This window comes from Peromyscus eremicus, chromosome 7 (assembly GCF_949786415.1).
Source record: "Peromyscus eremicus chromosome 7, PerEre_H2_v1, whole genome shotgun sequence".
NCBI lineage: Eukaryota > Metazoa > Chordata > Mammalia > Rodentia > Cricetidae > Peromyscus > Peromyscus eremicus.
In genome coordinates, this window is record NC_081422.1 from 37,336,789 (window position 1) to 37,362,181 (window position 25,393).

The following is a 25,393-nucleotide window of genomic DNA, read 5'->3' on the forward strand; positions in this document are numbered from 1 at the left end:
CCCTCTCTCTGAAGACTTCCTCTACTAGTCACAACTTCCCAACCTGTGCTACTGGCATTTGCATGAGGACTCCTCATGTTCTGGAGATGTGGCATCACTGTTTCACAACCATTGTGCCATCCCCGCACGCCAGGATCTCCAGATGTGGAAACATCTCAGAGGAGAAGCACAGCACAGACTGGCGACCTCCCCACAGTACCACACGCCTGCTTCTGGGGCAGTCGTGTCTGGTGGTCTCATCTCTCTATGAGGATGGAGGTGGCAGGACATCAGAAAAGCACAATGGACAGGCAGAAACTATACAAGTGCAGAGAGTGAATAACCGTAAGTACAAAGAGATTACACAAGTTATGGTGGAGCAATCCATGACCAAGTGCAGGTGTGTGTGCATGCATGTGTGCATGTGTCCACATGTGCAGGTGCACATGTGTGTGCAGGTCTGAAGGTGTGGAGGCCAGAAGACAACTCTGGGTGCCATTTCCATTCTTCATCAAGGTCCACGTTCCTTTCTGAGATAAACTCAGTAAGTAGGCCTGGCTAGCAGGCCAGTGATCCATCTGTCTCTGGCTCTCCAGTGGTGGGATTACAGATACAAACCACCACATTAGGCCTTTTGCCCCCTCAACATGGGTTCTACAGAACTAGTTCCCAGGCTCAAAACCTTTTTTTTTTTTTTAATTTAGCCAACATAACTTAAATACACACGCATAAAACCAGAGGTAGTAAGTCATGACAGTCATGTGATGGTGCACTATCACTGATGAAGATGTTTACAATTCACACAGCAACACAGAGGGACCTAGTTCAGAAACAGCACTGGAAGCAAGCGAGACACAGTGAGCATCAGCAACATCATCTCCAGAGCAGCCGCCTCCTGCAGTGCATCCCGACAAACAATCTTCCGAGTAAAGGCAGCAGGGACACGCCTCAAGCTTCAACATACTTGCACTGTTGTCATGGCGGCTGGGTCTCCTTGGGGGTCCCAAAATGCTGGGGAATCCTCTTCGCTTTCCCTTTTCTTCACCCTCTCTGTCTTTCTTCATGCTCTGCTAAATTTGAGGTACAATTACAATAAGATAAGAGACATCAACCAGTGGGTTTTGCTGTTGGTGCTTTCAAATACAGGGATGTGATTCAAATGGTTAGTTGACAGGACTGGTGAAATACAAATAAAAGCACCCACTGGAGCTTGGCAAGCTGTAATGTGAACCTCAAACTCAAGATGCCTTATTGTTTATCTACGCATCTTTGGGTTTGAGACAGCATCTGATGTAGTCTAGGCTGGATCCTCCTGCTTGTACCCCCAAGTGCTGGTAGTACAGGCCTGCAACTACCATGCTTAGATTCCTTTACAATAGAAACAATACTCTTAAAAAATAAATAAAAGGGCAATTTTACCAAAATCTTGTAGACAAAAATTTACGTATTTGTCAGGATACTGTTTTACATCATTTGTTCATCCACTCAGCACTTTCATAATACATGAAGGCATCCTGCTAAAAACTGGGGACACAGAAATGAAAAACACGCTGCCCTTCATAGATCTTTACAATCTAACAAACATTAAACAAAACCAAACAACTATGAACTGAGACAGGTACCCTGAGGCATAAGGTACTATGTTGTAGATGGCAGGCATACAAATTCTTTTCATATTATTCAACAACAATAAGCTTATATATGTGTTTCACTAGATGTTTAGTTGTTTTATGGAAGACCAAGTTAGACCTATTATGATGCATAGTGCTAATGTCCTGGTTTAGTAAAGCAAGACAGCCCACTCTACTGTTTTCCCAGTCTCACCTTGATCTTTGGAAGGAATCCAATCCGACCCCGCTTGTGCTCCAAGTTTCGAGGTTCTTTCACTTTTACTCCCAAATGCTTCATATACATGAGAATAACATACTGCATTGTGGAACTGGAGGAGAAATGATTAAGTAAAATAAGAGTTCTGATGTGAGAAGGATGGTCAGAATAAAGAGATAGAATGATTTCTAGAACCCCAGTGTTGGAAAATTAGTCAAGGCAGAAACTGAAGAACTGCACACAGACACTGATTCTATCTATGATAGTAGAGTTCTAGTCAAATAAAATGCAGGCCACCAGAGGGAGCTGACAACCTATACAAGTGAAAAGAAATTGTCATTTAAGGAAGACAGAAAATAGCTCTAGTGGGGAAACATTCTATTACCTCCTTTCTTCTTCCACAGCCTGAGCAGTCATCCTAAAAATAAAAATATTTTAAGATGAAATACATACATCTGAAGACGATCTGTAACTCAGTGGCAGAGTATCCGCCTAGCAATGCACAAGGCCCTGACTGATTTCAATCCCCAGTACCATCAAAAAGATCAAAGAACCACATTTAATCAGAGATTTGCTATTAAGCTCAGACACCTGAAACAATAGGAAAGAACTAAATGCTTTGGGTCTCCAGCTACATCTAGAATAAAATACTGACAGAACTCTAATCCCCAACGGACCCACACAATTTCACAACCACATTAGTAGTTTAACATGTTTTATAGCAACAAGTATTTCCAAAGCCTGGGAATTGAGCAGTGAAAGTGTTCACCTGACTTTGATCACTGATTATAAGTTTGGAGTTATTAACCAACACTCAGAAAAAAGAAAGCAAGAACTTTAAATTACCAAGAAAAAATTCTGTTTCCAAGTGTTATGACAAATAGTTCTACATGTACAATCTGAGAGGCCCATTAGATCTGTTCAAAGAGTACTTCAAGCAAAATTAGCATTACTTCACATAGTTCTGTGACTTACAACACTTCTTCAATTTTGGTAACAATCTGTTCCGCACATGCTCGCTCCTTCTCCAGAGTTACTCGGTCCTTGTCTCTCTCTGCATCAAGTTTAGTCAGCTCACTCTCAGCCAAGGTCAGTCCCATGCTACGTTTCTGTCTAAAAGGGTTAGGGGGAAAATATCTCAGCCAACAGAGAGCAAAACATTTCCTTCTAGTTGTCTAGACAGTCCTAGCTACAAGTTTCTAGGGACAGGTAGAACGTCATATTTCCTACTTGTGACGCAGTCAGGCGGGGTTCTAGTGGTGGTCAATGCAGAAGACACCATCATGAAGAAACACACTAGCACAGACATAGCACTGAGCCTCACTCCTGAAAGGGCATGAATGCAGACTATGGACTCTGAAACTTTCATCCAACCCTTTGACTTCAGGTGCCTATTATGTTTAATTAGCAGGGATAAGGCCATATGGTTTACCTAGTGATGCAATACTTCGTATGTAACTTTTTCCTATTTAAAACATATCAGGGCTTTTTCTTATTTGTTTGTTTTGGTTTTTTGAGACAGTTTCTCTGTGTAGTCTTGGCTGTCCTGGAAATCGCTCTGTAGACCAGGCTGGCCTTGAACTCACAGAGATCTGCCTGCCTCTGCCTCCTGAGTGCTGGGATTAAAGGTCTGCACCACCACCACCCAGCAAGCATATCAAGTTTTATTTAACACCAACTTACCGAAAATCTTCCAAGTGCCTCTGAACTTCAGGGTGGACTCTCTCCTGCATAGTTTGAATGTAGTGCCGATGCAGGTCCTCAGGAATAAGCTCAGGTCTTCTCTTTTCTGCAAACAAAGGAATTATTTGATCTAAACAATGTTCTGTGTGGCTTGACGCTGACAACGCAACATTACACAGCACAAACTGAACTTAATACAGCAGAGAGGTTACTTAGTGCAGTTAACACGCTTCCTGCCAGAATTCAATCTCAACTTTTCAATATGTTAGACTCCCTTTCTGCTGAGATTCACGTGTCTTCTCTTTTCTGCAAACAAAGGAATTATTTGATCTAAACAATGTTCTGTGTGGCTTGACGCTGACAACGCAACATTACACAGCACAAACTGAACTTAATACAGCAGAGAGGTTACTTAGTGCAGTTAACACGCTTCCTGCCAGAATTCAATCTCAACTTTTCAATATGTTAGACTCCCTTTCTGCTGAGATTCACGTGATTAAATCAGTGTACACTGACAAACAAATAAAACATCAGAACTGAGGCAAGCCACATTTCTACGGAGATGTTAATCTTCCAGGAAACTTACCTAGATCCACTGAGATTTCCTCGGGAACGGGGACTTTCAGGTGCTGAAAGAGAGGGCAGAGAAAAGGTAAACAGCACTGCAGACTTCTGTGCTGCACAGAAGAACATGTGTAAGTTACTCTTAAAGGTGTGTTCCACAATCCAGCCTCACTCGTTCAAGTGTCACAGTTCTCTCTAGTCTACTGCTTAACACAGAACCAAATGCCTTCCCAATGTTCCACTATGGAAATAACTACAGTCATCTCACTAGACAGCAGAACAAGTGCTTCAGTATTACTCCAAATAAATATCTCACATTGGCTTACTAAAAACAATGGTCAATATAGTCAGTCATACACTATTTGAAGAATACAAGTAAAACCTAAACCATATGTATATTACACCGGAAAAACTGACTCATATATAGGCATGATTTTAATTTCTGAATGTGAATCTTATTCAAAAGATCACATTATTCTCAGCAGTTTTCTTAGGTGAATTTTTAGAAATCTCAAGGTATACTCCCAATGAGGGATTACTGGATGTTGTGTTAAGTTTTTGAGTCTAAAATCCCCAGTAACCATCTGTATGTAGTTCCTGCTGTAAAACTAAGGTAATCATCTTCCAATTAACTTTTTTCTATGCAAAATTTCTCCCAGTAAGCATGGAGATTTTGGTCACATTGTCAGAATGCAGTGCTCTTGATACAACAATGACAGAAAATATTATTTTGTATTTAGAGGAAGTATCTTAGTTCTTATCATACTTATTTTGTACTAAACACCTACTAAAGTCATATACTTCCTAAATTTAAATAATTCCTGTACAGATCTGAAGTTTAAATTTGAAAATAAGTCAGTGTTAAAGTATTATGAGATCCTTACATTATTTATTTTGGTGTGTGTATGTGATGTGTGCACACATGTGAGTGGATTTGCTTGCCCATGCACGAATCTGTGAAGGCTAATGTTAGATAGTCCCTCTATCACTCTCTATCTTATTCTTTTGAGATAGGGTCTCTCATTGAAGCTGGTACTAGCTGATTCCATTGGACTGACTGGCTGGAGAGCCCCTGGGATCCTTGTCTTCACCCCTTCCCTCCTAGCACTGGGATTACAAGTGTGCACAGCCATGCCTGGCTTTTTATGTGAGTGCAAACATCTAATTCAGGTACTTATACTTGTACAACAAGCACTTTACCCACTGAATAAGCCATCTCTCTGGTCCCTTGCGTTCACTTTTAAGAAGAGTGATATGGCAAGACATGTTCATGCATGTCTGTAATCCCAACACCTGGGACTCAGGTGGAGAATCTGGAGCCCAAGGACTGCCTGGACTATAGTTGAGACTTTGTTTCAATGAAAAGGGAAAAGAAAAGACATGAGAAACAGGAAAAAAAAAAAAAAGGCATTTTTAGCACAGGTGCAAAAAAGTACACATGGGGTGGTGATGTAGCTCAGTAGTAGAGCCTTTCTTGGCATATCATGACAAGGATTTAAGTCCCAGCATCACAAATAAATAAAATAAGAACTAACTCATATATACAGATAAGGATGAAATAATTATGATTTGTCACTTAAAAGAAGAACCAAAACTTTACTATGGATTCTTCTTATACTTTAATGCTAACACAGATCATGAGCAGTAAACGGGCGTACAGTATGATGGAAGCAGGCGCTCTATCTGGTTATTTTCTTTCTCCTCACTACACCAGCAGTTCTCAACCTGTGGGTCATGACTCCTTGGGCACGTTGGTGGTGGAACAACCCTTTCTCAGGGGTTACATATCAGATATCCTGCATAACAGATTATTTATATTATGATTCATAACAATATCAAAATTACAATTATAAAGTAGCAACGAAAATAATTTTATGGTTGGGGGTCACCACAACATGAGGAATTTCATTAAAGGGTCGAAGCATTGGGAAGGTTGAAAACCACTGTTTCAACACTCTTTCCAGGACAGCAGGGTCAGGGCTGGGCTGGAAAGATGACTCAGTGGTTAAGAGCACTTGCTGATCTTACAGGGGACTGAACAGAGTTCAGTTAAGGGCCTGACACTCTCTTCTGGCATCCAGTCACTGACACACAGTTGGCACATACCCACAGATACAACAAACATACATAAATAAAAATCAGGAAAATAAAAAAATTGAGAAAATCCTAGGGAGGAAGTGATGGAGATTAGGGTCTGAAGCACCACTGCAGAGAACAGCCGATGTGAGAGGACAAGGGCTGGAAAGGTGACAGAGTGCTTGCCTAGAATTCACGGAGCCATGGGTGTCATCCCAGCACCTCATAAAGCCAGATACGGGAGCACATGCCTTAATCCCTGCAACTGGGAAATAGAGGCAAGACAGTAAGTTAAGGTCATCTTCAGTGACACACTGAACTCATGGCTGGCCTGAAACCCTGTGCAAACATAAAGGAGGTAAGAAACCAGAGGGGAGAGACGACTGGAGAGATGGCTCATACAGATGAGTGCTTGCTATGTAAGCAGGAGGAGCTGAGGACCTAAACTGAGGTCCTCAGCATCCACATAAAAGCAGGGCTTGGTGGTGTGTGACTGTAATCTAGCAATGAGGAGGTAGACACAGGCAGACCCCTGGACACACTGGTCAGTAAGTCTAACTGAATCAGTCAGTTGAGATTCAGTGAGAAAACTGGTCTCAAAAAATAAGGTGGAGGGCCAGGGATATGGCTAAACAGGTAAGGTACTGGCCACCAAGCCTGAACCCTGAATTCAATACCTGGGATCCACACAGTATAAGAACCAACTCCTACAGGTTGCCCTCTGACCTCCATGCTCACATCTTAGCACAAGTGTGCCCACATCCACACCAATGAATAAATTTAATGATAATAAAAATAGGTTACAAAGCAATAGAGAAAGACACCTGATATTGACCTCTGGCCTCCACATGTACATGCAGATGTGTGCACACACAAAAATGTGCACACACACACACATACACAAAAGAAACAATTTTTCTTTTAAAAGATCAACCAAACAAAAAAGTGAAGGGATAAGGGCCAAGCAACAAGACCATCCAAGCAAGTACTAAGGGCTATTATTTACCCTTACTTAGTAATGCAAATGATAAAATTCAGCTTAAAAATAAAAGACTTAAAAAATTAATAATCTACAATTATTCTCTACCTTACTGTTTGTGACAGAATCTCTCACCAAAACTGAAGCACAACAGTTTGGCTAACCCTCCTGGCCAGCAAGGCCCCAGGATCCTCCTGTCTCTGCCCTCCCAGGATCAGCCTTTGCATGTGAATGCTGAGGTCAACCTTGGGCCTTCCTGCTTTTGTAGCAAGCACTTTGCCAACTGAGCCACTTTCCTAGCATTGCTATTGGTAAAACAAAGCATTGCTGTCACTGATTTCAGTGTGTGACCTTTTCCACCACTTTTGAGTTAAATTTGTGCTGTGGGATGTTCTGTATGGCAAATGTGTTGCTGATTGGTCAATAAAACACTGATTGGCCATTGGCTAGGCAGGAAGTGTAGGTGGGACAAGGAGGAGAATAAAGCTGGGAAGTGGAAGGCTGAGTCAGAGAGACACTGCCAGCCACCACGATGAGAAACAGCATGTGAAGATGCCGGTAAGCCAACGAGCCACGTGGCAAGGTATAGATTAATGGAAATGGATTAATTTAAGCTGTAAGAACAGTTAGCAAGAAGCCTGCCACAGCTATACAGTTTGTAACCAATATAAGTCTCTGTGTTTACTTGGTTGGGTCTGAGTGGTTGTGGGACTGGCAAGTGAGAGAGATTTGTCCTGACTGTGGGCCAGGCAGGAAAACTCTAGCTACAAATTTGTGTCTCTAATGTTCAAGGGGGCCACTCAGAATTCAATTATCCTTTGGATCCTAATATATATGTCTGTCATTTGTACTATCTTTTTTATTCCCCATTCTAATCATGCACATATACATTTCCAAATATACATATATATTCCCTAAAATCAATTAGAAGAATTCATATACCCAAAATTAATTTAGAAATTATTTTTAAGCCAGCCAAGCATAATCAGGAACTGAGATATAATATGGATGTCCCAAAGTAGGAAGTCAGGGTCACTAAGACAACGCACACACTGAAGGAAAGCTCCTAGGAGAACTTGGTAACTTACTGCAGATCGGTCCAGGAAGAACTGATGAAACTCCAGGAAGACGCGCCTAGTCTCCTTGGAGTTGGTCTGCTTATACAGGTCTGAATAGAGATAACAGAGCTGTCATGGGGAAAGAAATGGAAAAGACAGAGTGAAACAAACAAACAAACACAAAGGTAGTAATCTAATTAGTAACATTTGAAGTATCCTGCATGTCTATCCTTATATGTTTAGAAAACAAGTCTGTCTACTCATTTTACAGATGAAAATTCTCCAGTACATGAATCATTATGTGGAACCTGAGTCAGGTGAACTATAAAGTATATTACCAATGTTGCAGGGTCAAACTGTGAAACTACATGGTGTAAGAAAACAGCCAAGTGAGCAGGGCGTGATTTCAGCAGTTCAATGCTCTGGAAACAGCTGCATTGCCCATTGATCTAGAGGAAGAAATGATTGCACATCAGTCATTCTTGATAATTAAAGTTGCACTGTAAGGTCAACTGAACACGTCATCAGAATTTCCTTTTGACCTCCTGTTCTGGTTTCGGCCTGAAATGTCCCCACAGGCTCATGTGTTAAGAGCTGAGTTCCTAGCTGGAGGTGCAGTTGGGAAGTGGTGGGAACATGAGGAGGTGGCCTAGGTGGAGGACAGAGGTCACTGCAGAGAGCCTTGGAAGGGTCTGTTTTGCCGCAGGTCCCTTCCTGTTTCTGTCTCTGTCTCTCCCTTTTCATTTTTTTCCTGTTTCTTGTTTTGTTTTGTTTTATCTGTCTTGTTCTGGGTTTTAGTCTTGCTATGTACCCTTGGCTGGCCTGAACTCACAACGCCGCCCAAGCTAACAAACTCAGAGTCCTCCTACCTCTGTCTCCCAGGTGCTGGACTTGTTTGTTTGTTTGTTTGTTTGTTTGTTTGTTTTAAATAAAAATTAAGACATGAGGGCTGGAGAAATAAGTCAGCAGTTAAGAGCACTGGCTGCTCTTGCAAAGACCTGGGTTTGGTTCCCAGCATGCACATGTTGACTCACAGCAGTCTGTTAACTCCAGGTCTAGGGGTTCTGGAGCCTTCTTCCAGCCTCTGCAGGCACTAGGCACACATAAAGTACACAAACACATATGCAGGCCAAACACTCATACACATAAGATAAAAATAAGTAAATTGAAAGTTAAAACCTTCCAGATGTTGGTGGCACACATCTGTAACTCCAGCACTCCTACAGCCTGCTGGGAGGAGACAGAATGTGGAGAACTGGCCAGAACCTGCACAAGCAGCACAGTGGCAGAGCAGTAAGAGACCGCCTCCAACAGTGTAAGGAGAGGACCAACCCCCAGTTTTCTCTGACCCACACGTGTGTGCTGTGTCATATCGACATATGTGAATACACATTTCCACATGCACACACAACACTAAAATATCCTAATAAAATTAAAGAGATACATGTGTCATGACTGTTGGAGGTCATTCTAGTAATGCAAGTCCAGTTCAATACTGTAATATTAATCAATGCAATGTCTTATTAAGAGAGTAAGTCAGAAAAAACAATAAAAACGAATCATCCTAAGTCATTCAACAAAATTCAACATCCAGTCAAGATTTAAGGAGGGAAAGAAAGAAGAAAACTCTCGTCAAGCTGGGACTATTCTTCAGGTTATACCCCTCAGCCTAGTCAGGAACATCTACAAAACACCTGTCAGTCACATGCTTAAGCATAAAGGACTGAGCACTTTCTGCCTACAGGGGCTTTATATCAAGAATGCCTCCAAAATGACTAGCCTCCTGCAAAGTCCAGTCAGCACCATACAGCAAGAACAAGAAACAGGAGATACATAAAGTGACAGAAAGAAACAAAGCCATGTCTCTAGGAAACAGTGTGAATGTTATATAAAAATTAGAGTATTTTTTTGTTATTTTTGCTTTTGAAAATAAACTGAGACAGGATCTCATAATGTAGCCAACACAGGTTAGCTTCAAACTCGTGATCCTCTCACCTCTTAGGGGCTCCAAAAACTTCTTTGAAAAAACTACTGGAGAGTGGGAATGGTGGTACATCCCAGTAATTCCAACACTTGAGAGATAGAGGAACGTGGATGAGAGGTTCAAGATCACCCTCAGCTACACTGAGAGTTTCAGGCCAGCCTAGGCTACATGAGACACTGTCTCAAAAATCTTACTAATATAAAAAGTTCCTAAAAGTAGCCAATGAATTTAGCAAGACTTCAGGGTAAAAAGTCAAGAATTAGGCTAATCATATTCCTTCCATCAATGAATAACTGGAATTTGTAAAGTTTATTTTTAGGTAACATCACACTTCCAAAACAAAATGAAACATTCAAGTACTCATAAAATGACCTCGTATCTGCAGTCTGCAGAGTTAATTTCTACTGTTCAGAGCTAAAATAAGCAACTAACCCAAGCTGCTTTGGTTTTAAGATTTAGCTTCGCACCCTCAACAAGTTTTATTTCACCTTCCAAAGAATGTTTATCAAATCAGACATCTTAGAAAGTTGAAAATTTAGTATTTTAGAGCAAGTACCATTACCTGCTCATGTTCAGTACCAAAATCATCATCCTCTGCTCCAATAATATGAGGTGCTCCACGAGTGGAGGGACTGCTGACGAGAGACTGTGTGTCCTGGTAACATCAGAGAAGAATAACAGACAAATGATCCAACGATCACAGGCAAAGACAGAATACAACCAAACTACTGGGAAGAAGAGGCTCACAGGTATGGTGGCTACACCTGTGAGGAAGACACTACTTAAAACAAATGCATGACTCACATCATCAATGGAGTTTCTTTTTATAATCTTCTTTGAAGTGCTTTGCTATCAAAGTATCTGTTCTCAAAGGTTCAACGTGAAATGTCCACAAAAGCACTGGTTGCTTCTCAGGACAGGAAAGGGGGTGGAGGGTAGGGGGCCCTGGGACTAGTAAACCATCTTTGCTCACTACACATCTTTGGTTGCAGGAGTCCTAACATTTTTAATACTTCACTCATTAATTCACACATACGTATACCTTGTAATGAAAGGATATAAAACTGGGTTACATCTTTTTTTCTCTTTTGTGATGCTAGGAATAAACACAGGGCGTGGGTCATACTAGGCTAGGGTCTGACATTGGCCTATATCCCAATCCCTATTCTATCTCTACATCTTAAAAATTGTTTTTACTTTCTCTAACCTCGAATTTTTAATATTTCAAAAACTAAGTGAAACAATAGACACTTATTTTAAACAATTTCAATGGTCAAATTTTCATTTTGTAGCTTAACTGATGTCTCTTAACTATTCAAAACATGTTGCTAATAACACAATATTATGTTAAGTCTTTTACAATATAACTTCAAGTACATTTATTAAAAAGTAAAATAATGGGGCTGGAAAGACGGCTCAGAAGTTAATGAGCACTTTCTGCTCTTGCAGAGGACCTGGGTTCAGGTCTCTCACCCACATGGTGGTTTACAACCACCAGTCCCAGGGGAATCTGACGCCCTCTTCTGGGCACTGCAGGCACTGCAGACATGTGCACAGAAATACATGCAGGCAAAACACTCAAACATTTGAAATATCAAATAAAATCATAATGCTAAAGCATCCAATTGAGAGTATGTAAAATCTAGGGCCACTGAAAACTCAGCAAATAAACAGACTTGCTACACAGCCTAGAACCTGAGTGGAAAGGGAGAAGGGCAGAACTGACTCCACATCATGCACATACATAATAAAAATGAGTAATCATTTTTAAATCTTATTAAAGAGTTTGAAAACCCAGCAATTGCCTCTCTAAGTAGATACCCAAAAGGACTGGAAGTATCACAGTGGTACATGAGTGAGCATATACACATTTCTTATATCTACACATCACATTCTGTTTAATACAAGCACTGAGAGGGTGAGGGAGAAGAGTATTATTCAGTCTTAAAAGAGAAGAAAAATCTGGCACATGCTACCGTAAGGACAAACTTGAAGACATTATGCTACTTGATATAAGCCAGTCACAAAAGAAAAAAAATATTATGTGATTCTGTTCGTGTGAACAGGTCAAGTAGTCCACTCACAAAAACAGAAAATGTGGTGACTGCCAGGGGCTGGGGACAGGGGACACATAGACTGAGCATTCAATGGGCACCAAATTTCAGTTGAGGAAGACAAAATACTCTGGAGACATAAAGTGGTGGTAGTTGCAAAACAATGTGAATATACTTGTTTTTTGTATTTTAAAAATAGTTAACAGTAAATTTTATGACATATTATGGCATAATAACACACTAATAATGCTATGGACTATTTTTCTACTTATTCAAATCTTTCCTAAGTTCTTCTAATAAACTTGTTTTGTTTGGGTTTGTTTGTCTCACTCTCTCTCTCCCAGAACAGCACACGAGACCTTCCTAGCACAGCTCAGCTGTGACGCGCTTGCCAGCATGTGTCCACTGCGGTCACTCCCCAAACATGCAAATTGAAAAACAAAAGGCAGAGATGATACAGACCACACGGATGTCATACTCACAGTGTCCTGAACTCCTTCACTTCTCTCCGGGGCTTCCTCCAGATAAATTCTTTCTTTCAGACAGCTCTTGGGACTCTAATGAAATGAGAACACACACACACATGCACCAGTTCATTCCAGTAAGCAACAAGTGGAAATGAGTCAGGGGAGAAAGTTCTACGTTTCCTGTGCATATTTAAAACCAAGTATCCTTCATATAGTATGCGGCTGGTACTCTTATTCCTGCTTCTAGTTAGTCACTTATTCTCTCAGCTTTTCCACTTAATACTGAAAATAATACAGAACCAATGAAACCATCTCATCTACTCTTCAGTCTGGGGGCAACTTACCTTGTTCATAACGATGAACAGGCTTATTCCATACCTCAAATAAAACTCTAACTTTATCATCTTTCTTAGCCTCTGCCTTATCCAACTATCTCTACCTCTCTCCCAGTGACCAAAACCAGATTATTCACATTAGAATTGATGGTCCACATTAGTACCTATGAGTTCAAAAATATTACAGTCAGTCATACAACCTTCACTGGTCAACTTTAGAATTATTAAGAATACATACTCTCCGAAAAAAAATCAAAAAGTATTTATCCTGCATGCAATGTAGTCATCTCCTCAAACAGAAATATCCCTCCTGGAGGAAGCAAGGAGACTAAGGAGGCTCAGAAACTCAGAAGAAATTTACACCACTCGGGAGGCCTTTGTGTGAGGATATTATCAGCAAAAAACAAATTGCTGGGAAACAGACATAACTCTTTGTAGTGTCGATACTTGCAAGCTGCGCAAAGGACTGCCATAATGCTGGTTCCTTGCATCATCAACCAGGCAGGGGTAGGCTTTTTTGGTGATGCAATTGCCTGAGTCACTCAACATCCTGTGAGCAGACTCAATAAACTGATTCACCAAATAGGTCTCATACAGAATCATCTCTGGTTTGTCATTGCCCTCTCTGTATGGGGTGAATAGAAACAAGGTCCCCAGGAAAAGTATCACAATATTGCATTTTCTATGCAAGCTACATTTTAGGGTAAACTAACAGCTAATAAAAGGAAGTTTTTCCAGCTACTAAATATAGAAAAAAGACAAACTATGCTTTTGAAACCCCTAACTAAATAAAGGATCTAGGCATTTTGACCCTGGGAAGGAGGTAAAGAAAATTATATAACAGACTGATTGGGAACTTCATAATGAAAAAAATCAAGCATTAACACCTTAAACAACCACTCACCTCCTGGTGTGACAGGTTGAGAGGAGCCCAGTACTACCCATGTATTGTTCTTGCCAAACAATAACGATCAAACCTTAAGCTGATTGAAACTTTAGAGCTAACTATGAATTTTCAGGAAACAAAGATAAGGGAACAAGTTATAAAATACCAAGAAAAGACAGTCAGAAAGTGGGCTGTTTAACTGGATATATGACCTGATTTTTTTTCAAACAAAATAGATCAAGAAAAAGAGGGAAGGAGAAGGGAGGGGAAAGGAAGAGAGGTGATAAATTAAATATCACCAAAACTATAAAGACCTTGCCTGAATCTTGACTGAAATAAACAAACCAGGACTGGGGATGTATTAATGGGGGACTCTAGCATCACAGTCCTGGGTTTGATCCCCAGCATCATAAAACAAATCAAATAAACAAAATACCAAAAGAGCTTTATAAGACAATTAGGGCAATCAAACTACATGCTAGGAAAATATTAACTCATAAGGTTTGGTAATACTAAAGTTCTATTTTAGAGTATCGCACCTCTTAAAGTCACATTAATGAAACAGTCTTAGATGTAAGGAACTGGAGTCATAGAAAAGTTTGAGCTGAGACTGGGGGGTGTGATGGGCTCATTATGCTCTCTATTTTTAAAATTATCTGATTTTTTTTTATATTTACTAAAGTTTTATTATTGAAAAATTTGCAAATAAGCAAATCATATAGCAAGATCAACTATACCCAGAGTCTATCCATCTCAAAGAACTTTATACAGTTAGAGTAGCCACTATGAAAAAACTTTTCAAAATATTTTTTTTAAAAAATGAAAACAGGGGACTAAAGAGATGGCTCAGAGGTTAAGAGGACTGTCTGCTCTTCCAGAGGTCCCGAGTTCAATTCCCAACAACCACATGGTGGCCCACGACTATCTGTGATGAGATATGGTGCTCTCTTCTGGCCTGCAGGGATATGTGCAGACAGAACACTGTATACATAATAAATAAATAAATTTTAAAAAAAAAAAAAAAACAGGGACAGATACTCGGAATTGAATTGTAGATGATGTGTATGTCACTTCTGAGGAAACTGGTTTGTGACATTCTTTTAAGCCTTCATCAAACTGAGCAACAGTGGGATTTTTAAAGCCACAAAGCTAGCAGGAAATTATTTTTAAAACAGAAGAGGGCTGGGGAGATGGCTTGGTGAGTAAAGTGCTTATGCCATAACTATAAAGATGTCAGGTAAGAATCCCCAGAGCTTAGCCCAGCATCCATATGAAAGCTGTGCAGAGATTACTGTAACCCTGGTCCTAGGAGGCAAGACAGACAGTTCCTGGGAGCTCACTGGCTGGCCAGACTAACCAGTGTTAGTCTTTCAGTGAAAGACTTGTCTCAAAAAATAAGATAGATGGCAACAGAAGACAGACCTGATTTTTTGCACCCACATGCACACATGAATGTGTTTCCACCAGACAGACAAACACAGAGAGAACAAATTCTAAAAACCAAAATTGCTAACTCAGAAGACTGATCTCTCCAAACACTGCAGTACATTTCAAAGGAATACAGAAATCCACAAGCTGCTTTTATCCTCAAATGTGTCAGTTTGAATTAAACAAATTTGTGCGAATTAAACAAGTTTGCTATGTGTTCAGTAAGTAACTCTGGACTATATTATTTCTCAGGGTTTTCACAGTTTTTATTTATTTGGTCCTAGATTCTTATATAATGGTAATACTACTTAAGATATTGTGAGACTAAAAAGAGTGTCTCAAATCATTAATATAATCTCTGGCATGGAGTAGGCATTCACTAAATGGTAACTGTTAACCATTTTACACACATCTTTTAAATTCCTATTAAGCCAGTCTCCTTTTCTTACAAATATCCCTGTCTCTTTATCCCAATTTATTTTCTACACTGATGTTTCTGATGGTGCTCCTTGTCTATATAAACATGATAAAGCCTAAATACTTTACTCATTTTATTATTTGTCCTGGCTAGTTTTATATCAACTTGACACAAGCTAGATTCACCGGAGAGAAAAAAAACCTCAATTAAGAAAATGCCTCCATAAGATCAGGAGGCAGGCAAGTCTACAGTGCATTTTCTTAATTACTGATTGATAGGGGAGCGCCCAGCCCACTGTGGGTAGTGCCATTACTGGGCTGGTGGTTCTGGGTTCTATAAGAAAGAAGGCTGAACAAGCCATGAACAAGCCAGTAAACAATATTCCACCCCTTCCATGGCATCTGCATCAGCTTCTGCCTCCAGGTTCCTGCCCTGTTTGAGTTCCTGTCCTGACTTCCTTCAATAATGAACAGTGATATGGAAGTGTAAGCCAAATAAACTCTGTCCTCCCCAACTTGCCTTTTGGTCACAATGTTTCAACACAGCAATAGTAATTCTAACTAAGACACTATTTATTCTAATTCTTACCAATTACATGTCAGAATTAATGTGTTGTAATGACTAATTCTACACTTATCAATTAACTCCATTTTATAAAGCTGTATTTGAAAAGCACAGACTTTAACTGTAACATTTCCTTAAATACAAAATAAAATTCCAATTTCGTATCCATACCACTTGTTCTGAATGCCCACACTCTGGAAATGTAGTAGATAATAATACAGAGGGCAGTGGGGCAGTACTGCATCACAAACCAGAGGGTAGATGGTCCTAAGCAGTGCTGCTAGAACAAGCAGAGAAAGCCCTCACACCTCCTCCAGTCTGTCTCATTTCCTCTCTGGCCTTCCACTCACAATCCTGACATTCTAGGTTTTCTAAATTTCACTCTCTTACAGAACGTCATGTTCTCACATGTCAGTCAGTACCTTTGTATTTTTGAGGATCAGTCCTGTGGAGCTAGGTGGAGGCAAATCACTTACTGCATGACCTCCCTTTGGCCTCAGATTTTTCTTTTGTAAAGTGACAGCAGCAATATTTCATAAAAATGTTTTCAGAATTAACCAACATAAAAAATGTTAAAATTTACCAGCACTGTGTAATAACACTTGATAAATATTAGCTATTTTTCTTGAACAACAGAACTTTTAAAATTCTGTCATCATCATCTTTCAAAAAAAAAAGAAAGAAAGAGAAAAGAAAACAGTTCTCAAATTTTCCTTGCTTGAGAAATTGAATCAGTGAGCCAAGCCTCACTGAGGTAGCCTAGACAACAGCTTAGACCATGGCTCTCAGTCCCCCTCATCTTTAACAACGGAGAACATCACACTGCTCATCAGCACTTGTGTGTACCCCAGTCACAAGTTGTAACACCTCATCTACACACATGCATCCTAATGTCCTGTTCTCGCCTTAAAAACAGTCACAACTCACTAACTTGATTCCACAGATGACAGATACAAAACAGTACTACCTCAGGCTCTGCCCTCCTCATCCTTAGAGGAGATAATGACCTATTTCTATGTCTATCACCATACACTATGTATAAAATGATGTTGCATAAGCAATGCTGATAGCCTTTCCCTTTCTTTTTTGTTTTGGAGATAGTCTCATTATGAAGCCCTGGATGGCATGAAATTCTCCACATAGACTAGGCTAGCCTTGAACTCAGAGATCTCTGCCTCTGCCTTCCAAGTGCTGGGATTAAAATTTATGTGCTATCATGCTTGGCCTGTTTTACCTTTTAATAATCACGAAACTCTGGTTCTACATCATATTCAATCTAACATGTTTTTATAAACAAATACCCATACTCATCTGTTAGTCTCTGTGTGAATCAGGACAGAGCTGTCAGTTAATCTAGGCTAGTAGCTGGAGTCTAACAGGATAAAGGCTGCTTCTCTTTGTAATGGCAAAGTGCCTCATGATTCAAGACTGAGTCATTCTGACCACAAATGGAATATTAACATGCTCTTAAAGATACCAACAGTTGACCTCTCATTTGAGCAAAAAAGCACAGGCATTAGCTTCTCAATCCACAAACAAGAAGCCTGCTGGGAAATTCCATCCCTACAAGAAACACTTGGCAGTGAGTGCCTGAGGGAAAAGTGAACTCTGGAATTAAAAGTTCATATATAACAGTGTTCAGAACTTCTGTTCATCAAATTGATATATAAAGACCTTTGCTATAAAAGACAACATTTTGAATGCACATTACTTAAGAAAGGGCTATGAGGAGAATGCAAGAAGATACGGATTGAGAAGATTAATGCTTACATCTGCATTGTCACTACTAGGCCGAGAAGCATCTCCGCTGCTCCCGTCGGTCCTGCACAGGCCATCTCCAGGATCTATTTCTGCCTCATTGACTATTAGGGCATCACCCAACGGCCTGGAGGGTGCAATTACAGTGCCATCCTAAAGCAGATTAAAGAATTACACATAGACACAATCATACAAGAGAAAAGTGACTGCGTAAGCAAACAGTGGCAATACCTTCTACATGGGTGCGGCTAAAGGTTAGCTACTGATGTGACAAAAATACTGAAGGTAAAAATACTTAAAGGAAAAAACATAAATAATTGTGAGTTCTAGAAACCTAAAATGAACAACCATAAAGACAGGGAAAGCAATATTTTAACATAGGATAAAAGTTCCAACAGCAAATAGCACCATAAACATATATATATATATATATATATATATATATATATATATATATATGAGCATTAACTTACATCATTTAGATTATCTGCCCATTAGTAAAGATTATTACACTACTACTTAAATGCCTCCCACTACTTCTGAGTTTCATTAAATGTCCAATATTTGAATACATGTTATAAAGGTAAACTACTACAGATAAATACATTGTTTTTGTTCAATAATAAAAACACAAAGGGTTCCTAATACAGCTCAGTAGTATAGATTGACTAGTATTCATGAGGCAGCGGGTTAAATCCCCAGTACTATCAAATACATCTATATGAGCGCGCGTGCACACGCGCGCGCGCGCGCGCACACACACACACACACACACACACACACACACACAGATACCATTCCTAGAGCACAATCATCAAAATGAAAAGAAATACGTAATGAAAAGTGCACTAAAGCAGGAGACCTGGCATCCTACGTCACCTGACCTATGTCACTTAACCAGTTTAAGCCCTAGTTTTTTCCAACCACGACACGGTATTTTACTTTAAAACTAGCAAAGGTAAATTCTCAAAAAATTCTTGTCATTTCTGTGAAGATAGGACTTTTACTAGCTCAAAAACAGTAACAACTTTTCAGCTTTTACATATTTTAAGTACACAGGCAAAAAGTAAGTAATTCTACAGACAAGTTGTCTGTCTTCCTTTGAAATGAAGTACACGAAGCCCCATGCACCTCAAATATGAACACCACAGAATGTCTGGCTGAGATTAACTGCTGGCTTTCTAATCACAGGTCCATCACTCCCGTAACTTACACCTTTACAGCAAGTTCTACTAAACCCTACCTTCAAATTACAATAAAAATTAGGGGTATTAAGATCTTAAATATGAAATTGGGTATGGTGGGACAAGCCTGTGATTCCAGCACTCAGGAAGATAAAGCAGGAGAACTGCTGTAAATTCAAGGCCAGCCTGGGCTATACAGCCAAGCATGAGGCTAGATAGGACAATACAGTAAGACCCTTGATCCATAAAGAAAAACAAAGAATATAAATATGGCTAGTTAAGGTGAGCGCACACCAGTAATCCCAGCATTTGGAAGGATAAGGCAGGAAGCATTATAAAAGTGACATCCTGCCTATAAAAATAAATAAATAAATAAATACTGCCAGGCAGTGGTGGTGCACGCCTTTAATCCCAGCACTCGGGAGTCAGTGGCAGGCGGATCTCTATGAGTTTGAGAAAAGCCCCACCAGCTACAGAGCTAGTTCTAGGATGGCCAAAGAAAGCCTGTCTTGAAAAGGATGAATGGATGGATGGATGGATGGATGGAGATAGATAGATAGATACATAGATAGATAGATAAATAGATAGACAGATAGATGGATGATAGATGGCTAAATAAATAAATAGAAGATAGATAGATGGATGGAGGGATGGATGGATGGATGGACGGACGGATGAATGGATGGACGAATGGATGGATGGATGCTAAAACCTGGGGTCTTCATAATGAGTTTGGATTTCAGGGTTGGTTTTAATTTGTTCTGTCTTGTTTTTGTTTTTTTTTCTTTCTTCTCCTAGGGTCAGTTTCTCACTTGGTAGCCCAGGCTGGCCTCCAAAGTAGATCCTCTTCCCTCAGCCTTCCACATGATGTGTCATGATTAGAAGCATGCATGCCATGCCTGGCCTTGAACTCTAGTTCTATCACTTTCGATCTGAAGTCACAAGACTTCAGATAAGCAGTGCAATCCTTCTCTAAGTCTCAAGTGCATTTGTAAAATAGAAGAGAACAATAGTATCTAACTTCAGGACACTAAAGAATGCCTGTCCATGTATTTGCCACAATGCCCTTTAGTGTATAAAAGTCTCACATCCTTACTTAAAAACATATCAGCTGTCCTCTTTGTCAACCACAGAAATGCAACTATTTTCAACTACATTTTTGGTTTGTCACATCAAAGCAAAAATACTCAACTTTCTGAAAATTACATTGGAACAAAAGCAAGCAAACAATCAGAAGCCCACATTTACTTTTGTTAATTATTATATCCGCAACATCCTACACAGAACATCCTGTTAGCCTATGCTAGAAAAATCACTTTAAAAGGCAACTATGAATCTGACACATTCCCAGGAAAAAAAAATGTTCCTGTAAATACTGGGCAGAACTTTCAGTAATGCCACTACCTGAGCAGAGCCTGTGGCTTTGGACAGCTGCTCTTGCAGCTGAGGGATGTGCTTCTTGGCCTCCTGGATCTCCTTGAACAACCTCTGGGTAGCTGTTCGGCTGTAGTCCTCTTGCAGTAACTGCAGGTTGTAATGAAAGTTCAGGAATTAATTACTTAAGTCATGAAAATAGAGAAGCAGCCCACTGCTAACACAACAGTTGGTGGCACCAGCACAATTCTCTTGACTGATGATTGGCAACAGCAATTCTACACACACTCAGTTTCCCTGGCCTGCAAAGAGCCCATGCTAACTCCGTACCTGCAGCCGCTCCTGTTCTTTCTGTAACATTTTTTTCAGAATCTCTACTTTCTGGTTATGGACCACATTGTTTTCCTCCTAGAAAAGAATAAGAACACAATACAGGGGAAATGAGGCTAAAACCGAAGGTCAAGAGAGATGGTATTCTGTGTCAACTCCAACCCTCAGTGTCCTTTGGGATGTTCATACTCCTGGCAGTTATGAATGAAGACACCTCATTCCACTAAGTTACAGAAACTGTTCTGCCTTTTCATTTCACCTTAGTAGACTATGTCAAGAGAACATTAAATGTGGGTATCAGTTGGAGAACTGGAATTACAGAAGTACAAATCTGTTATTGCTACTTTTCTCAACTGAGGCATTACTATCAATCCTCGGGCTTGGTTTTAATTTCCAGTTTAGCCTGCCCGAAATCTGAGACAACTCCCAACTCACTGCTCCTTGTTTTACAAATTCCTATGTCTCCCTATAATCCTGCTATAATCACACCACTCTCCCGCTCACAACAGTGTTGAATGGATTCTCACTGCTTACTCAGTAACTTGTAAACTTGCTCAGCAACTGTGAATCCACGATGACTTCCTTTTGGTAAGCCATCTCCCACCACGTACCTCCTTAGCCGGCACAAAAGAAGCAGAAGTCTCGCTTTTCTGACAGTGCTGGTACTTTGCTGGCTCTCCAGCTATGTTTATTCTGTCTCTTCCATTTCCTCTCCATGGCCACCACTGTTACCCATTGCAAAAGGCTAAATTCAAACACAACTATTCTATGAAGACCTTCTCTGTCACAAATGGATGTGCTTTTTCCTCACACAACTTAGTATTTTCCCCCTTATGTCTACATTCTGTCTTTTTTGGTTACTTAGAGTCTTAACATCAATTAGTAAAGGTTTATTAAGCACCTCTAATATGTCAAGCAGTATTTCAGGCATTAGAAACACAATAGTAAACAAAACAAACTCCTATCTTCATAAAGTATACAATGGAAGATGACGAAAGACTCTGAATATAAGTTAAAAGTATAATCATATTTTTGTAAATGGTATATTGTTTTGTATATGGCAAATGTCTAATAGTTGTTCAACTAAATCTGCCACGACAACAACTGTTCCAATTAATTATGTAACTTCTATGTTAAGCAGGTATTTCTAGACTCTTGATTGGAAGTTTGCTAATAAGTTTAATACATCAAAATTCTTCATATAAAGCAGAGGAACCTTTATATAATTGAGCATCTACTGAGAAGATGTTCTGGTCTTACCCCCATGAGCACAGGACTAGTGATTCTCTCCATATTCCCAGTTGCTCCAGGGGAATGAGGGGATGTCATAATGGGAGACATATGTCCAATAACTGATGACTCTACTTCAGAATCAGCAAGTGGAATCTGGGGCGACCCAGGTGGGCGTCCCTGGACAGTGAGAGCTACATAGGAACCAGCTTGAGGGGGGAGGGGGGAGAAAAAGAAGAAAAGAAAAAATAACAGTATTGAGAAACTTTTTCAAAAACTTTTCATTCTTTTTTTCTTTAACTGGAGTAGTGGGGATCATACCAAGGGAACGTACGTTAGTCAAGCAACTTACCCTTAAGAAAAATCTGCACCCTTTTAAAATACTTTTTATCTGAGACAGCCTTACTGAGTTGCCCAGGCTAACCTAGAACTCATTCTGCAGCAAGGCAACCTTTGAACTTGTGATGCTACTGCCTCAGCCTCCCACTTGCTGGAATCACAACTGTGCACCACAATGCCCAGCAAGTATACTTTGCAAGGCTTTCAGCATTACTCTCTGTGAGAAAGCCATTCATTCCATATTACTAGCCCATATGCTTGCTTCACTCTAGCTTTCTAGCCTTCTGTAACTGGTTCAAAGGAAATCAGAGTTCAATCACGCTGATAATGTTTGGAATGGGCATTAAAAATTAGGCCACAAGATAGCTCATTATTATAGGAATGGTACCCAGGGTTACTTAAGTAATAAGGAGGCAAAGAGCCAGGATATGATCTTTAAAAGAGATCATTAGGGCTGGTGATGTAGTTAAGTTTGCAGAGTGCATGCCTAGCATGCATGATGCCTCGGGTCCAACCCTGGCACTGTATAAACCAGATATGAGGTTTATGCTTATAATATCAGCACTAGGAAAATAAAGACAGTAGTATCAGAATTTCAAGGCCAGCCTTAGCTATACAGTGGGTTCAAGGTCAGCCTGGGCTACATTAGACTCTGTCAAACCCCCATTCCCATTGCCATTCTCCAAAAAAGGCCTTAAAAGAACCCAGTTTTTATTGTTGCTGTTTTAAAAAAGAACTCGGTTAGTTGACTACGCTGGACATGGTACACACATGTAATTCCATCTCTGAAGAAGCTGAGGCAGGAAGGCTCAAGTTCAATGCCAGCCTAGGCTATCCAGCAAGTACTAGTCAAGCCTAACCTACACAGTATAATCCAGTTCACTGAATTTGTTCCAAAAGAGTCTATCTACTCAGTAAGACAAATTAAGTGATTCTGGTTAGCCATAAATAACTCTTTTTTTTTTTTTTAAGAGTGTACTTACTATGAAATGATCTGACCCAATCATACATTCCTTTTCTGTTACATTCCATTTATTTTCAGCTTTCTCTTTTGACTTTTATTTTTTTAAAAACATGACAAATACTCAATACTTAGGCCAGACCAGAACAATGAAAACAGGGTTGTTCAGATGGAGAGACTCCTTTGTGTCTTCTTTCTACTGCTGCTGCAACAGTCAAGCTGCCATTGGTGCCAAGAATGAAGTCACTGGAAACACCTAATTTCCTCTGCTGAGTAGGTGGGAAAGTACCCACAAAGTAAAGCTGGGCCTCCAGGAGTATAGCCCAGTCTACACTATGGTATGTAGTCCAGACCACGCAATTCCACAATCCCACACACCCACCCCATAACCTTCACTTATAAGCAAAACTCACAAAAACCACTGAATCCTCTCTTGAACCTGTAAATACAGAAAAACTGAGGCCCAAGTGCTAGAGTTTGTCCTGCCTCACTATCAGCTTCGAGAAGCACCACGTCCTTAGACCTACATTACATGAGCACTATCAGTTGCTAAATGGAAGTAGGTGAAGACCGATCTGAAGGTTAGATCCCTAACTTTGCACTTCTCCAGAGATTTTCTTGAATTACACAAGCATTTACTGATCTGAGGTAAAGGAATTACACTATATAATTTCTGAAGCTCTTCGGGACATTCTGATTCAAACTCCTTGCTGTCAAGTGACTTGCGCATGCCTTTCAAATACATGTACTGAAGCAGGAAGTTAACAAAAGATAATTACCAGCAAGTTTTTACCTTAGAGCTCCCAATGTGTGTATATGGGGGGCAGAGGGTGGAAAACACCAGGCAAGAGGCTAAATCTAGTTCACAGACTGTTTTGTCAGATGAAGTTTTATTAGAACCTAGGCATGCTCATTCATGTACATATTGCCCATGCATGCACTACAATAACAAGCTCCAGTAGTAACTATTTAGTTTATAAAGTCTAAAATATTTGCTATTTGACCAGTTTCAGAAAAATGCTTGGTGACCCTTTTAACAATTAAACAGAAATAACATTCACCTACATCTGATTAGTTTCACCACCTCCAGATGGTTTGAATGAGTCACCAAAGTCCCATTCACCTATAAGAAAATGAAAACAGTATGTGTTAGACAGATCTGATTAAAACAATAGCTATATAGTGTCTTTAGGAATTACTGTGTACTGATTATAATAAACATTTGGTCCAAATTAGTTTGCACAACTATATATTCAGCAACAAAATGAACTTGAAACAAAACAAGACCTTCATTTAAACGTGATAGTACATCCAACCTGTGGCCACCTGACTACATGCATCTTAGGATAGTTAGGAAAGCAAGCCAATACATTTATAAATGAAAATGTCATATTGCAACGTAAAAGGGATGAATATCCATAATTTAAAGGAAACTGCAACTTAGTCAACATGGTAAGTACAAAATATACTTGAAACAAATTTACAAATCCTTCACATTTGGGCTAGAGAGAGATGGCTCAGAAGTTAAGGGAACTACATTGCTATTCCAGAGGACTCAGGTTCAATTCCCAGCACCCACATGGTAGCCCACAACCATCTGTAACCCCAGTTCCAGAGAATCCAATACCCTCTTCAGATTTCTATTGGCATCAGGCATAAATGTGGTGCACAGCATACAGGGAGGCAAAATATCCATATACATCAAAAAAAATTAAGTTTAAAAAAAAAAAAAAAAAGCCAGCCAGGTGGTAGTGGCACACGCCTTTAATCCCAGCACTCGGGAAGCAAAGCCAGGCGGATCTCTGTAAATTTGAGACTAGCCTGATCTACAGAGCAAGATCCAGGACAGGCACCAAAACTACACAGAAACTTTGTCTCGAAAAAACAACAAACAACAAAAAAGCCAACAACAACA

The 25,393-nt window shown here is 39.9% G+C and overlaps 1 protein-coding gene across 4 annotated transcripts in view; it reads right to left on the reverse strand.

Annotated features, from left to right (window-relative positions):
• The window catches only part of Arhgef12 (Rho guanine nucleotide exchange factor 12), a 138,488-nt gene that overhangs the window by 34,673 nt on the left and 78,422 nt on the right, over window positions 1-25,393 (reverse strand). For 3 of the 4 annotated variants that reach the window (XM_059267682.1, XM_059267681.1, XM_059267679.1), the window contains 15 exons: window positions 24,544-24,601; window positions 22,209-22,387; window positions 20,949-21,026; window positions 20,649-20,768; window positions 18,073-18,213; window positions 12,687-12,761; window positions 10,713-10,805; window positions 8,505-8,615; window positions 8,197-8,295; window positions 4,076-4,118; window positions 3,490-3,595; window positions 2,782-2,919; window positions 2,192-2,224; window positions 1,804-1,918; window positions 944-1,049 (listed from right to left, as the gene is read on the reverse strand). In XM_059267682.1, coding sequence (XP_059123665.1) covers window positions 944-1,049; window positions 1,804-1,918; window positions 2,192-2,224; window positions 2,782-2,919; window positions 3,490-3,595; window positions 4,076-4,118; window positions 8,197-8,295; window positions 8,505-8,615; window positions 10,713-10,805; window positions 12,687-12,761; window positions 18,073-18,213; window positions 20,649-20,768; window positions 20,949-21,026; window positions 22,209-22,387; window positions 24,544-24,601 — 1,495 coding nt within the window. The remainder of the gene's footprint in view (window positions 1-943; window positions 1,050-1,803; window positions 1,919-2,191; window positions 2,225-2,781; window positions 2,920-3,489; window positions 3,596-4,075; window positions 4,119-8,196; window positions 8,296-8,504; window positions 8,616-10,712; window positions 10,806-12,686; window positions 12,762-18,072; window positions 18,214-20,648; window positions 20,769-20,948; window positions 21,027-22,208; window positions 22,388-24,543; window positions 24,602-25,393) is intronic. The other variant, XM_059267680.1, reaches the window with a different exon arrangement.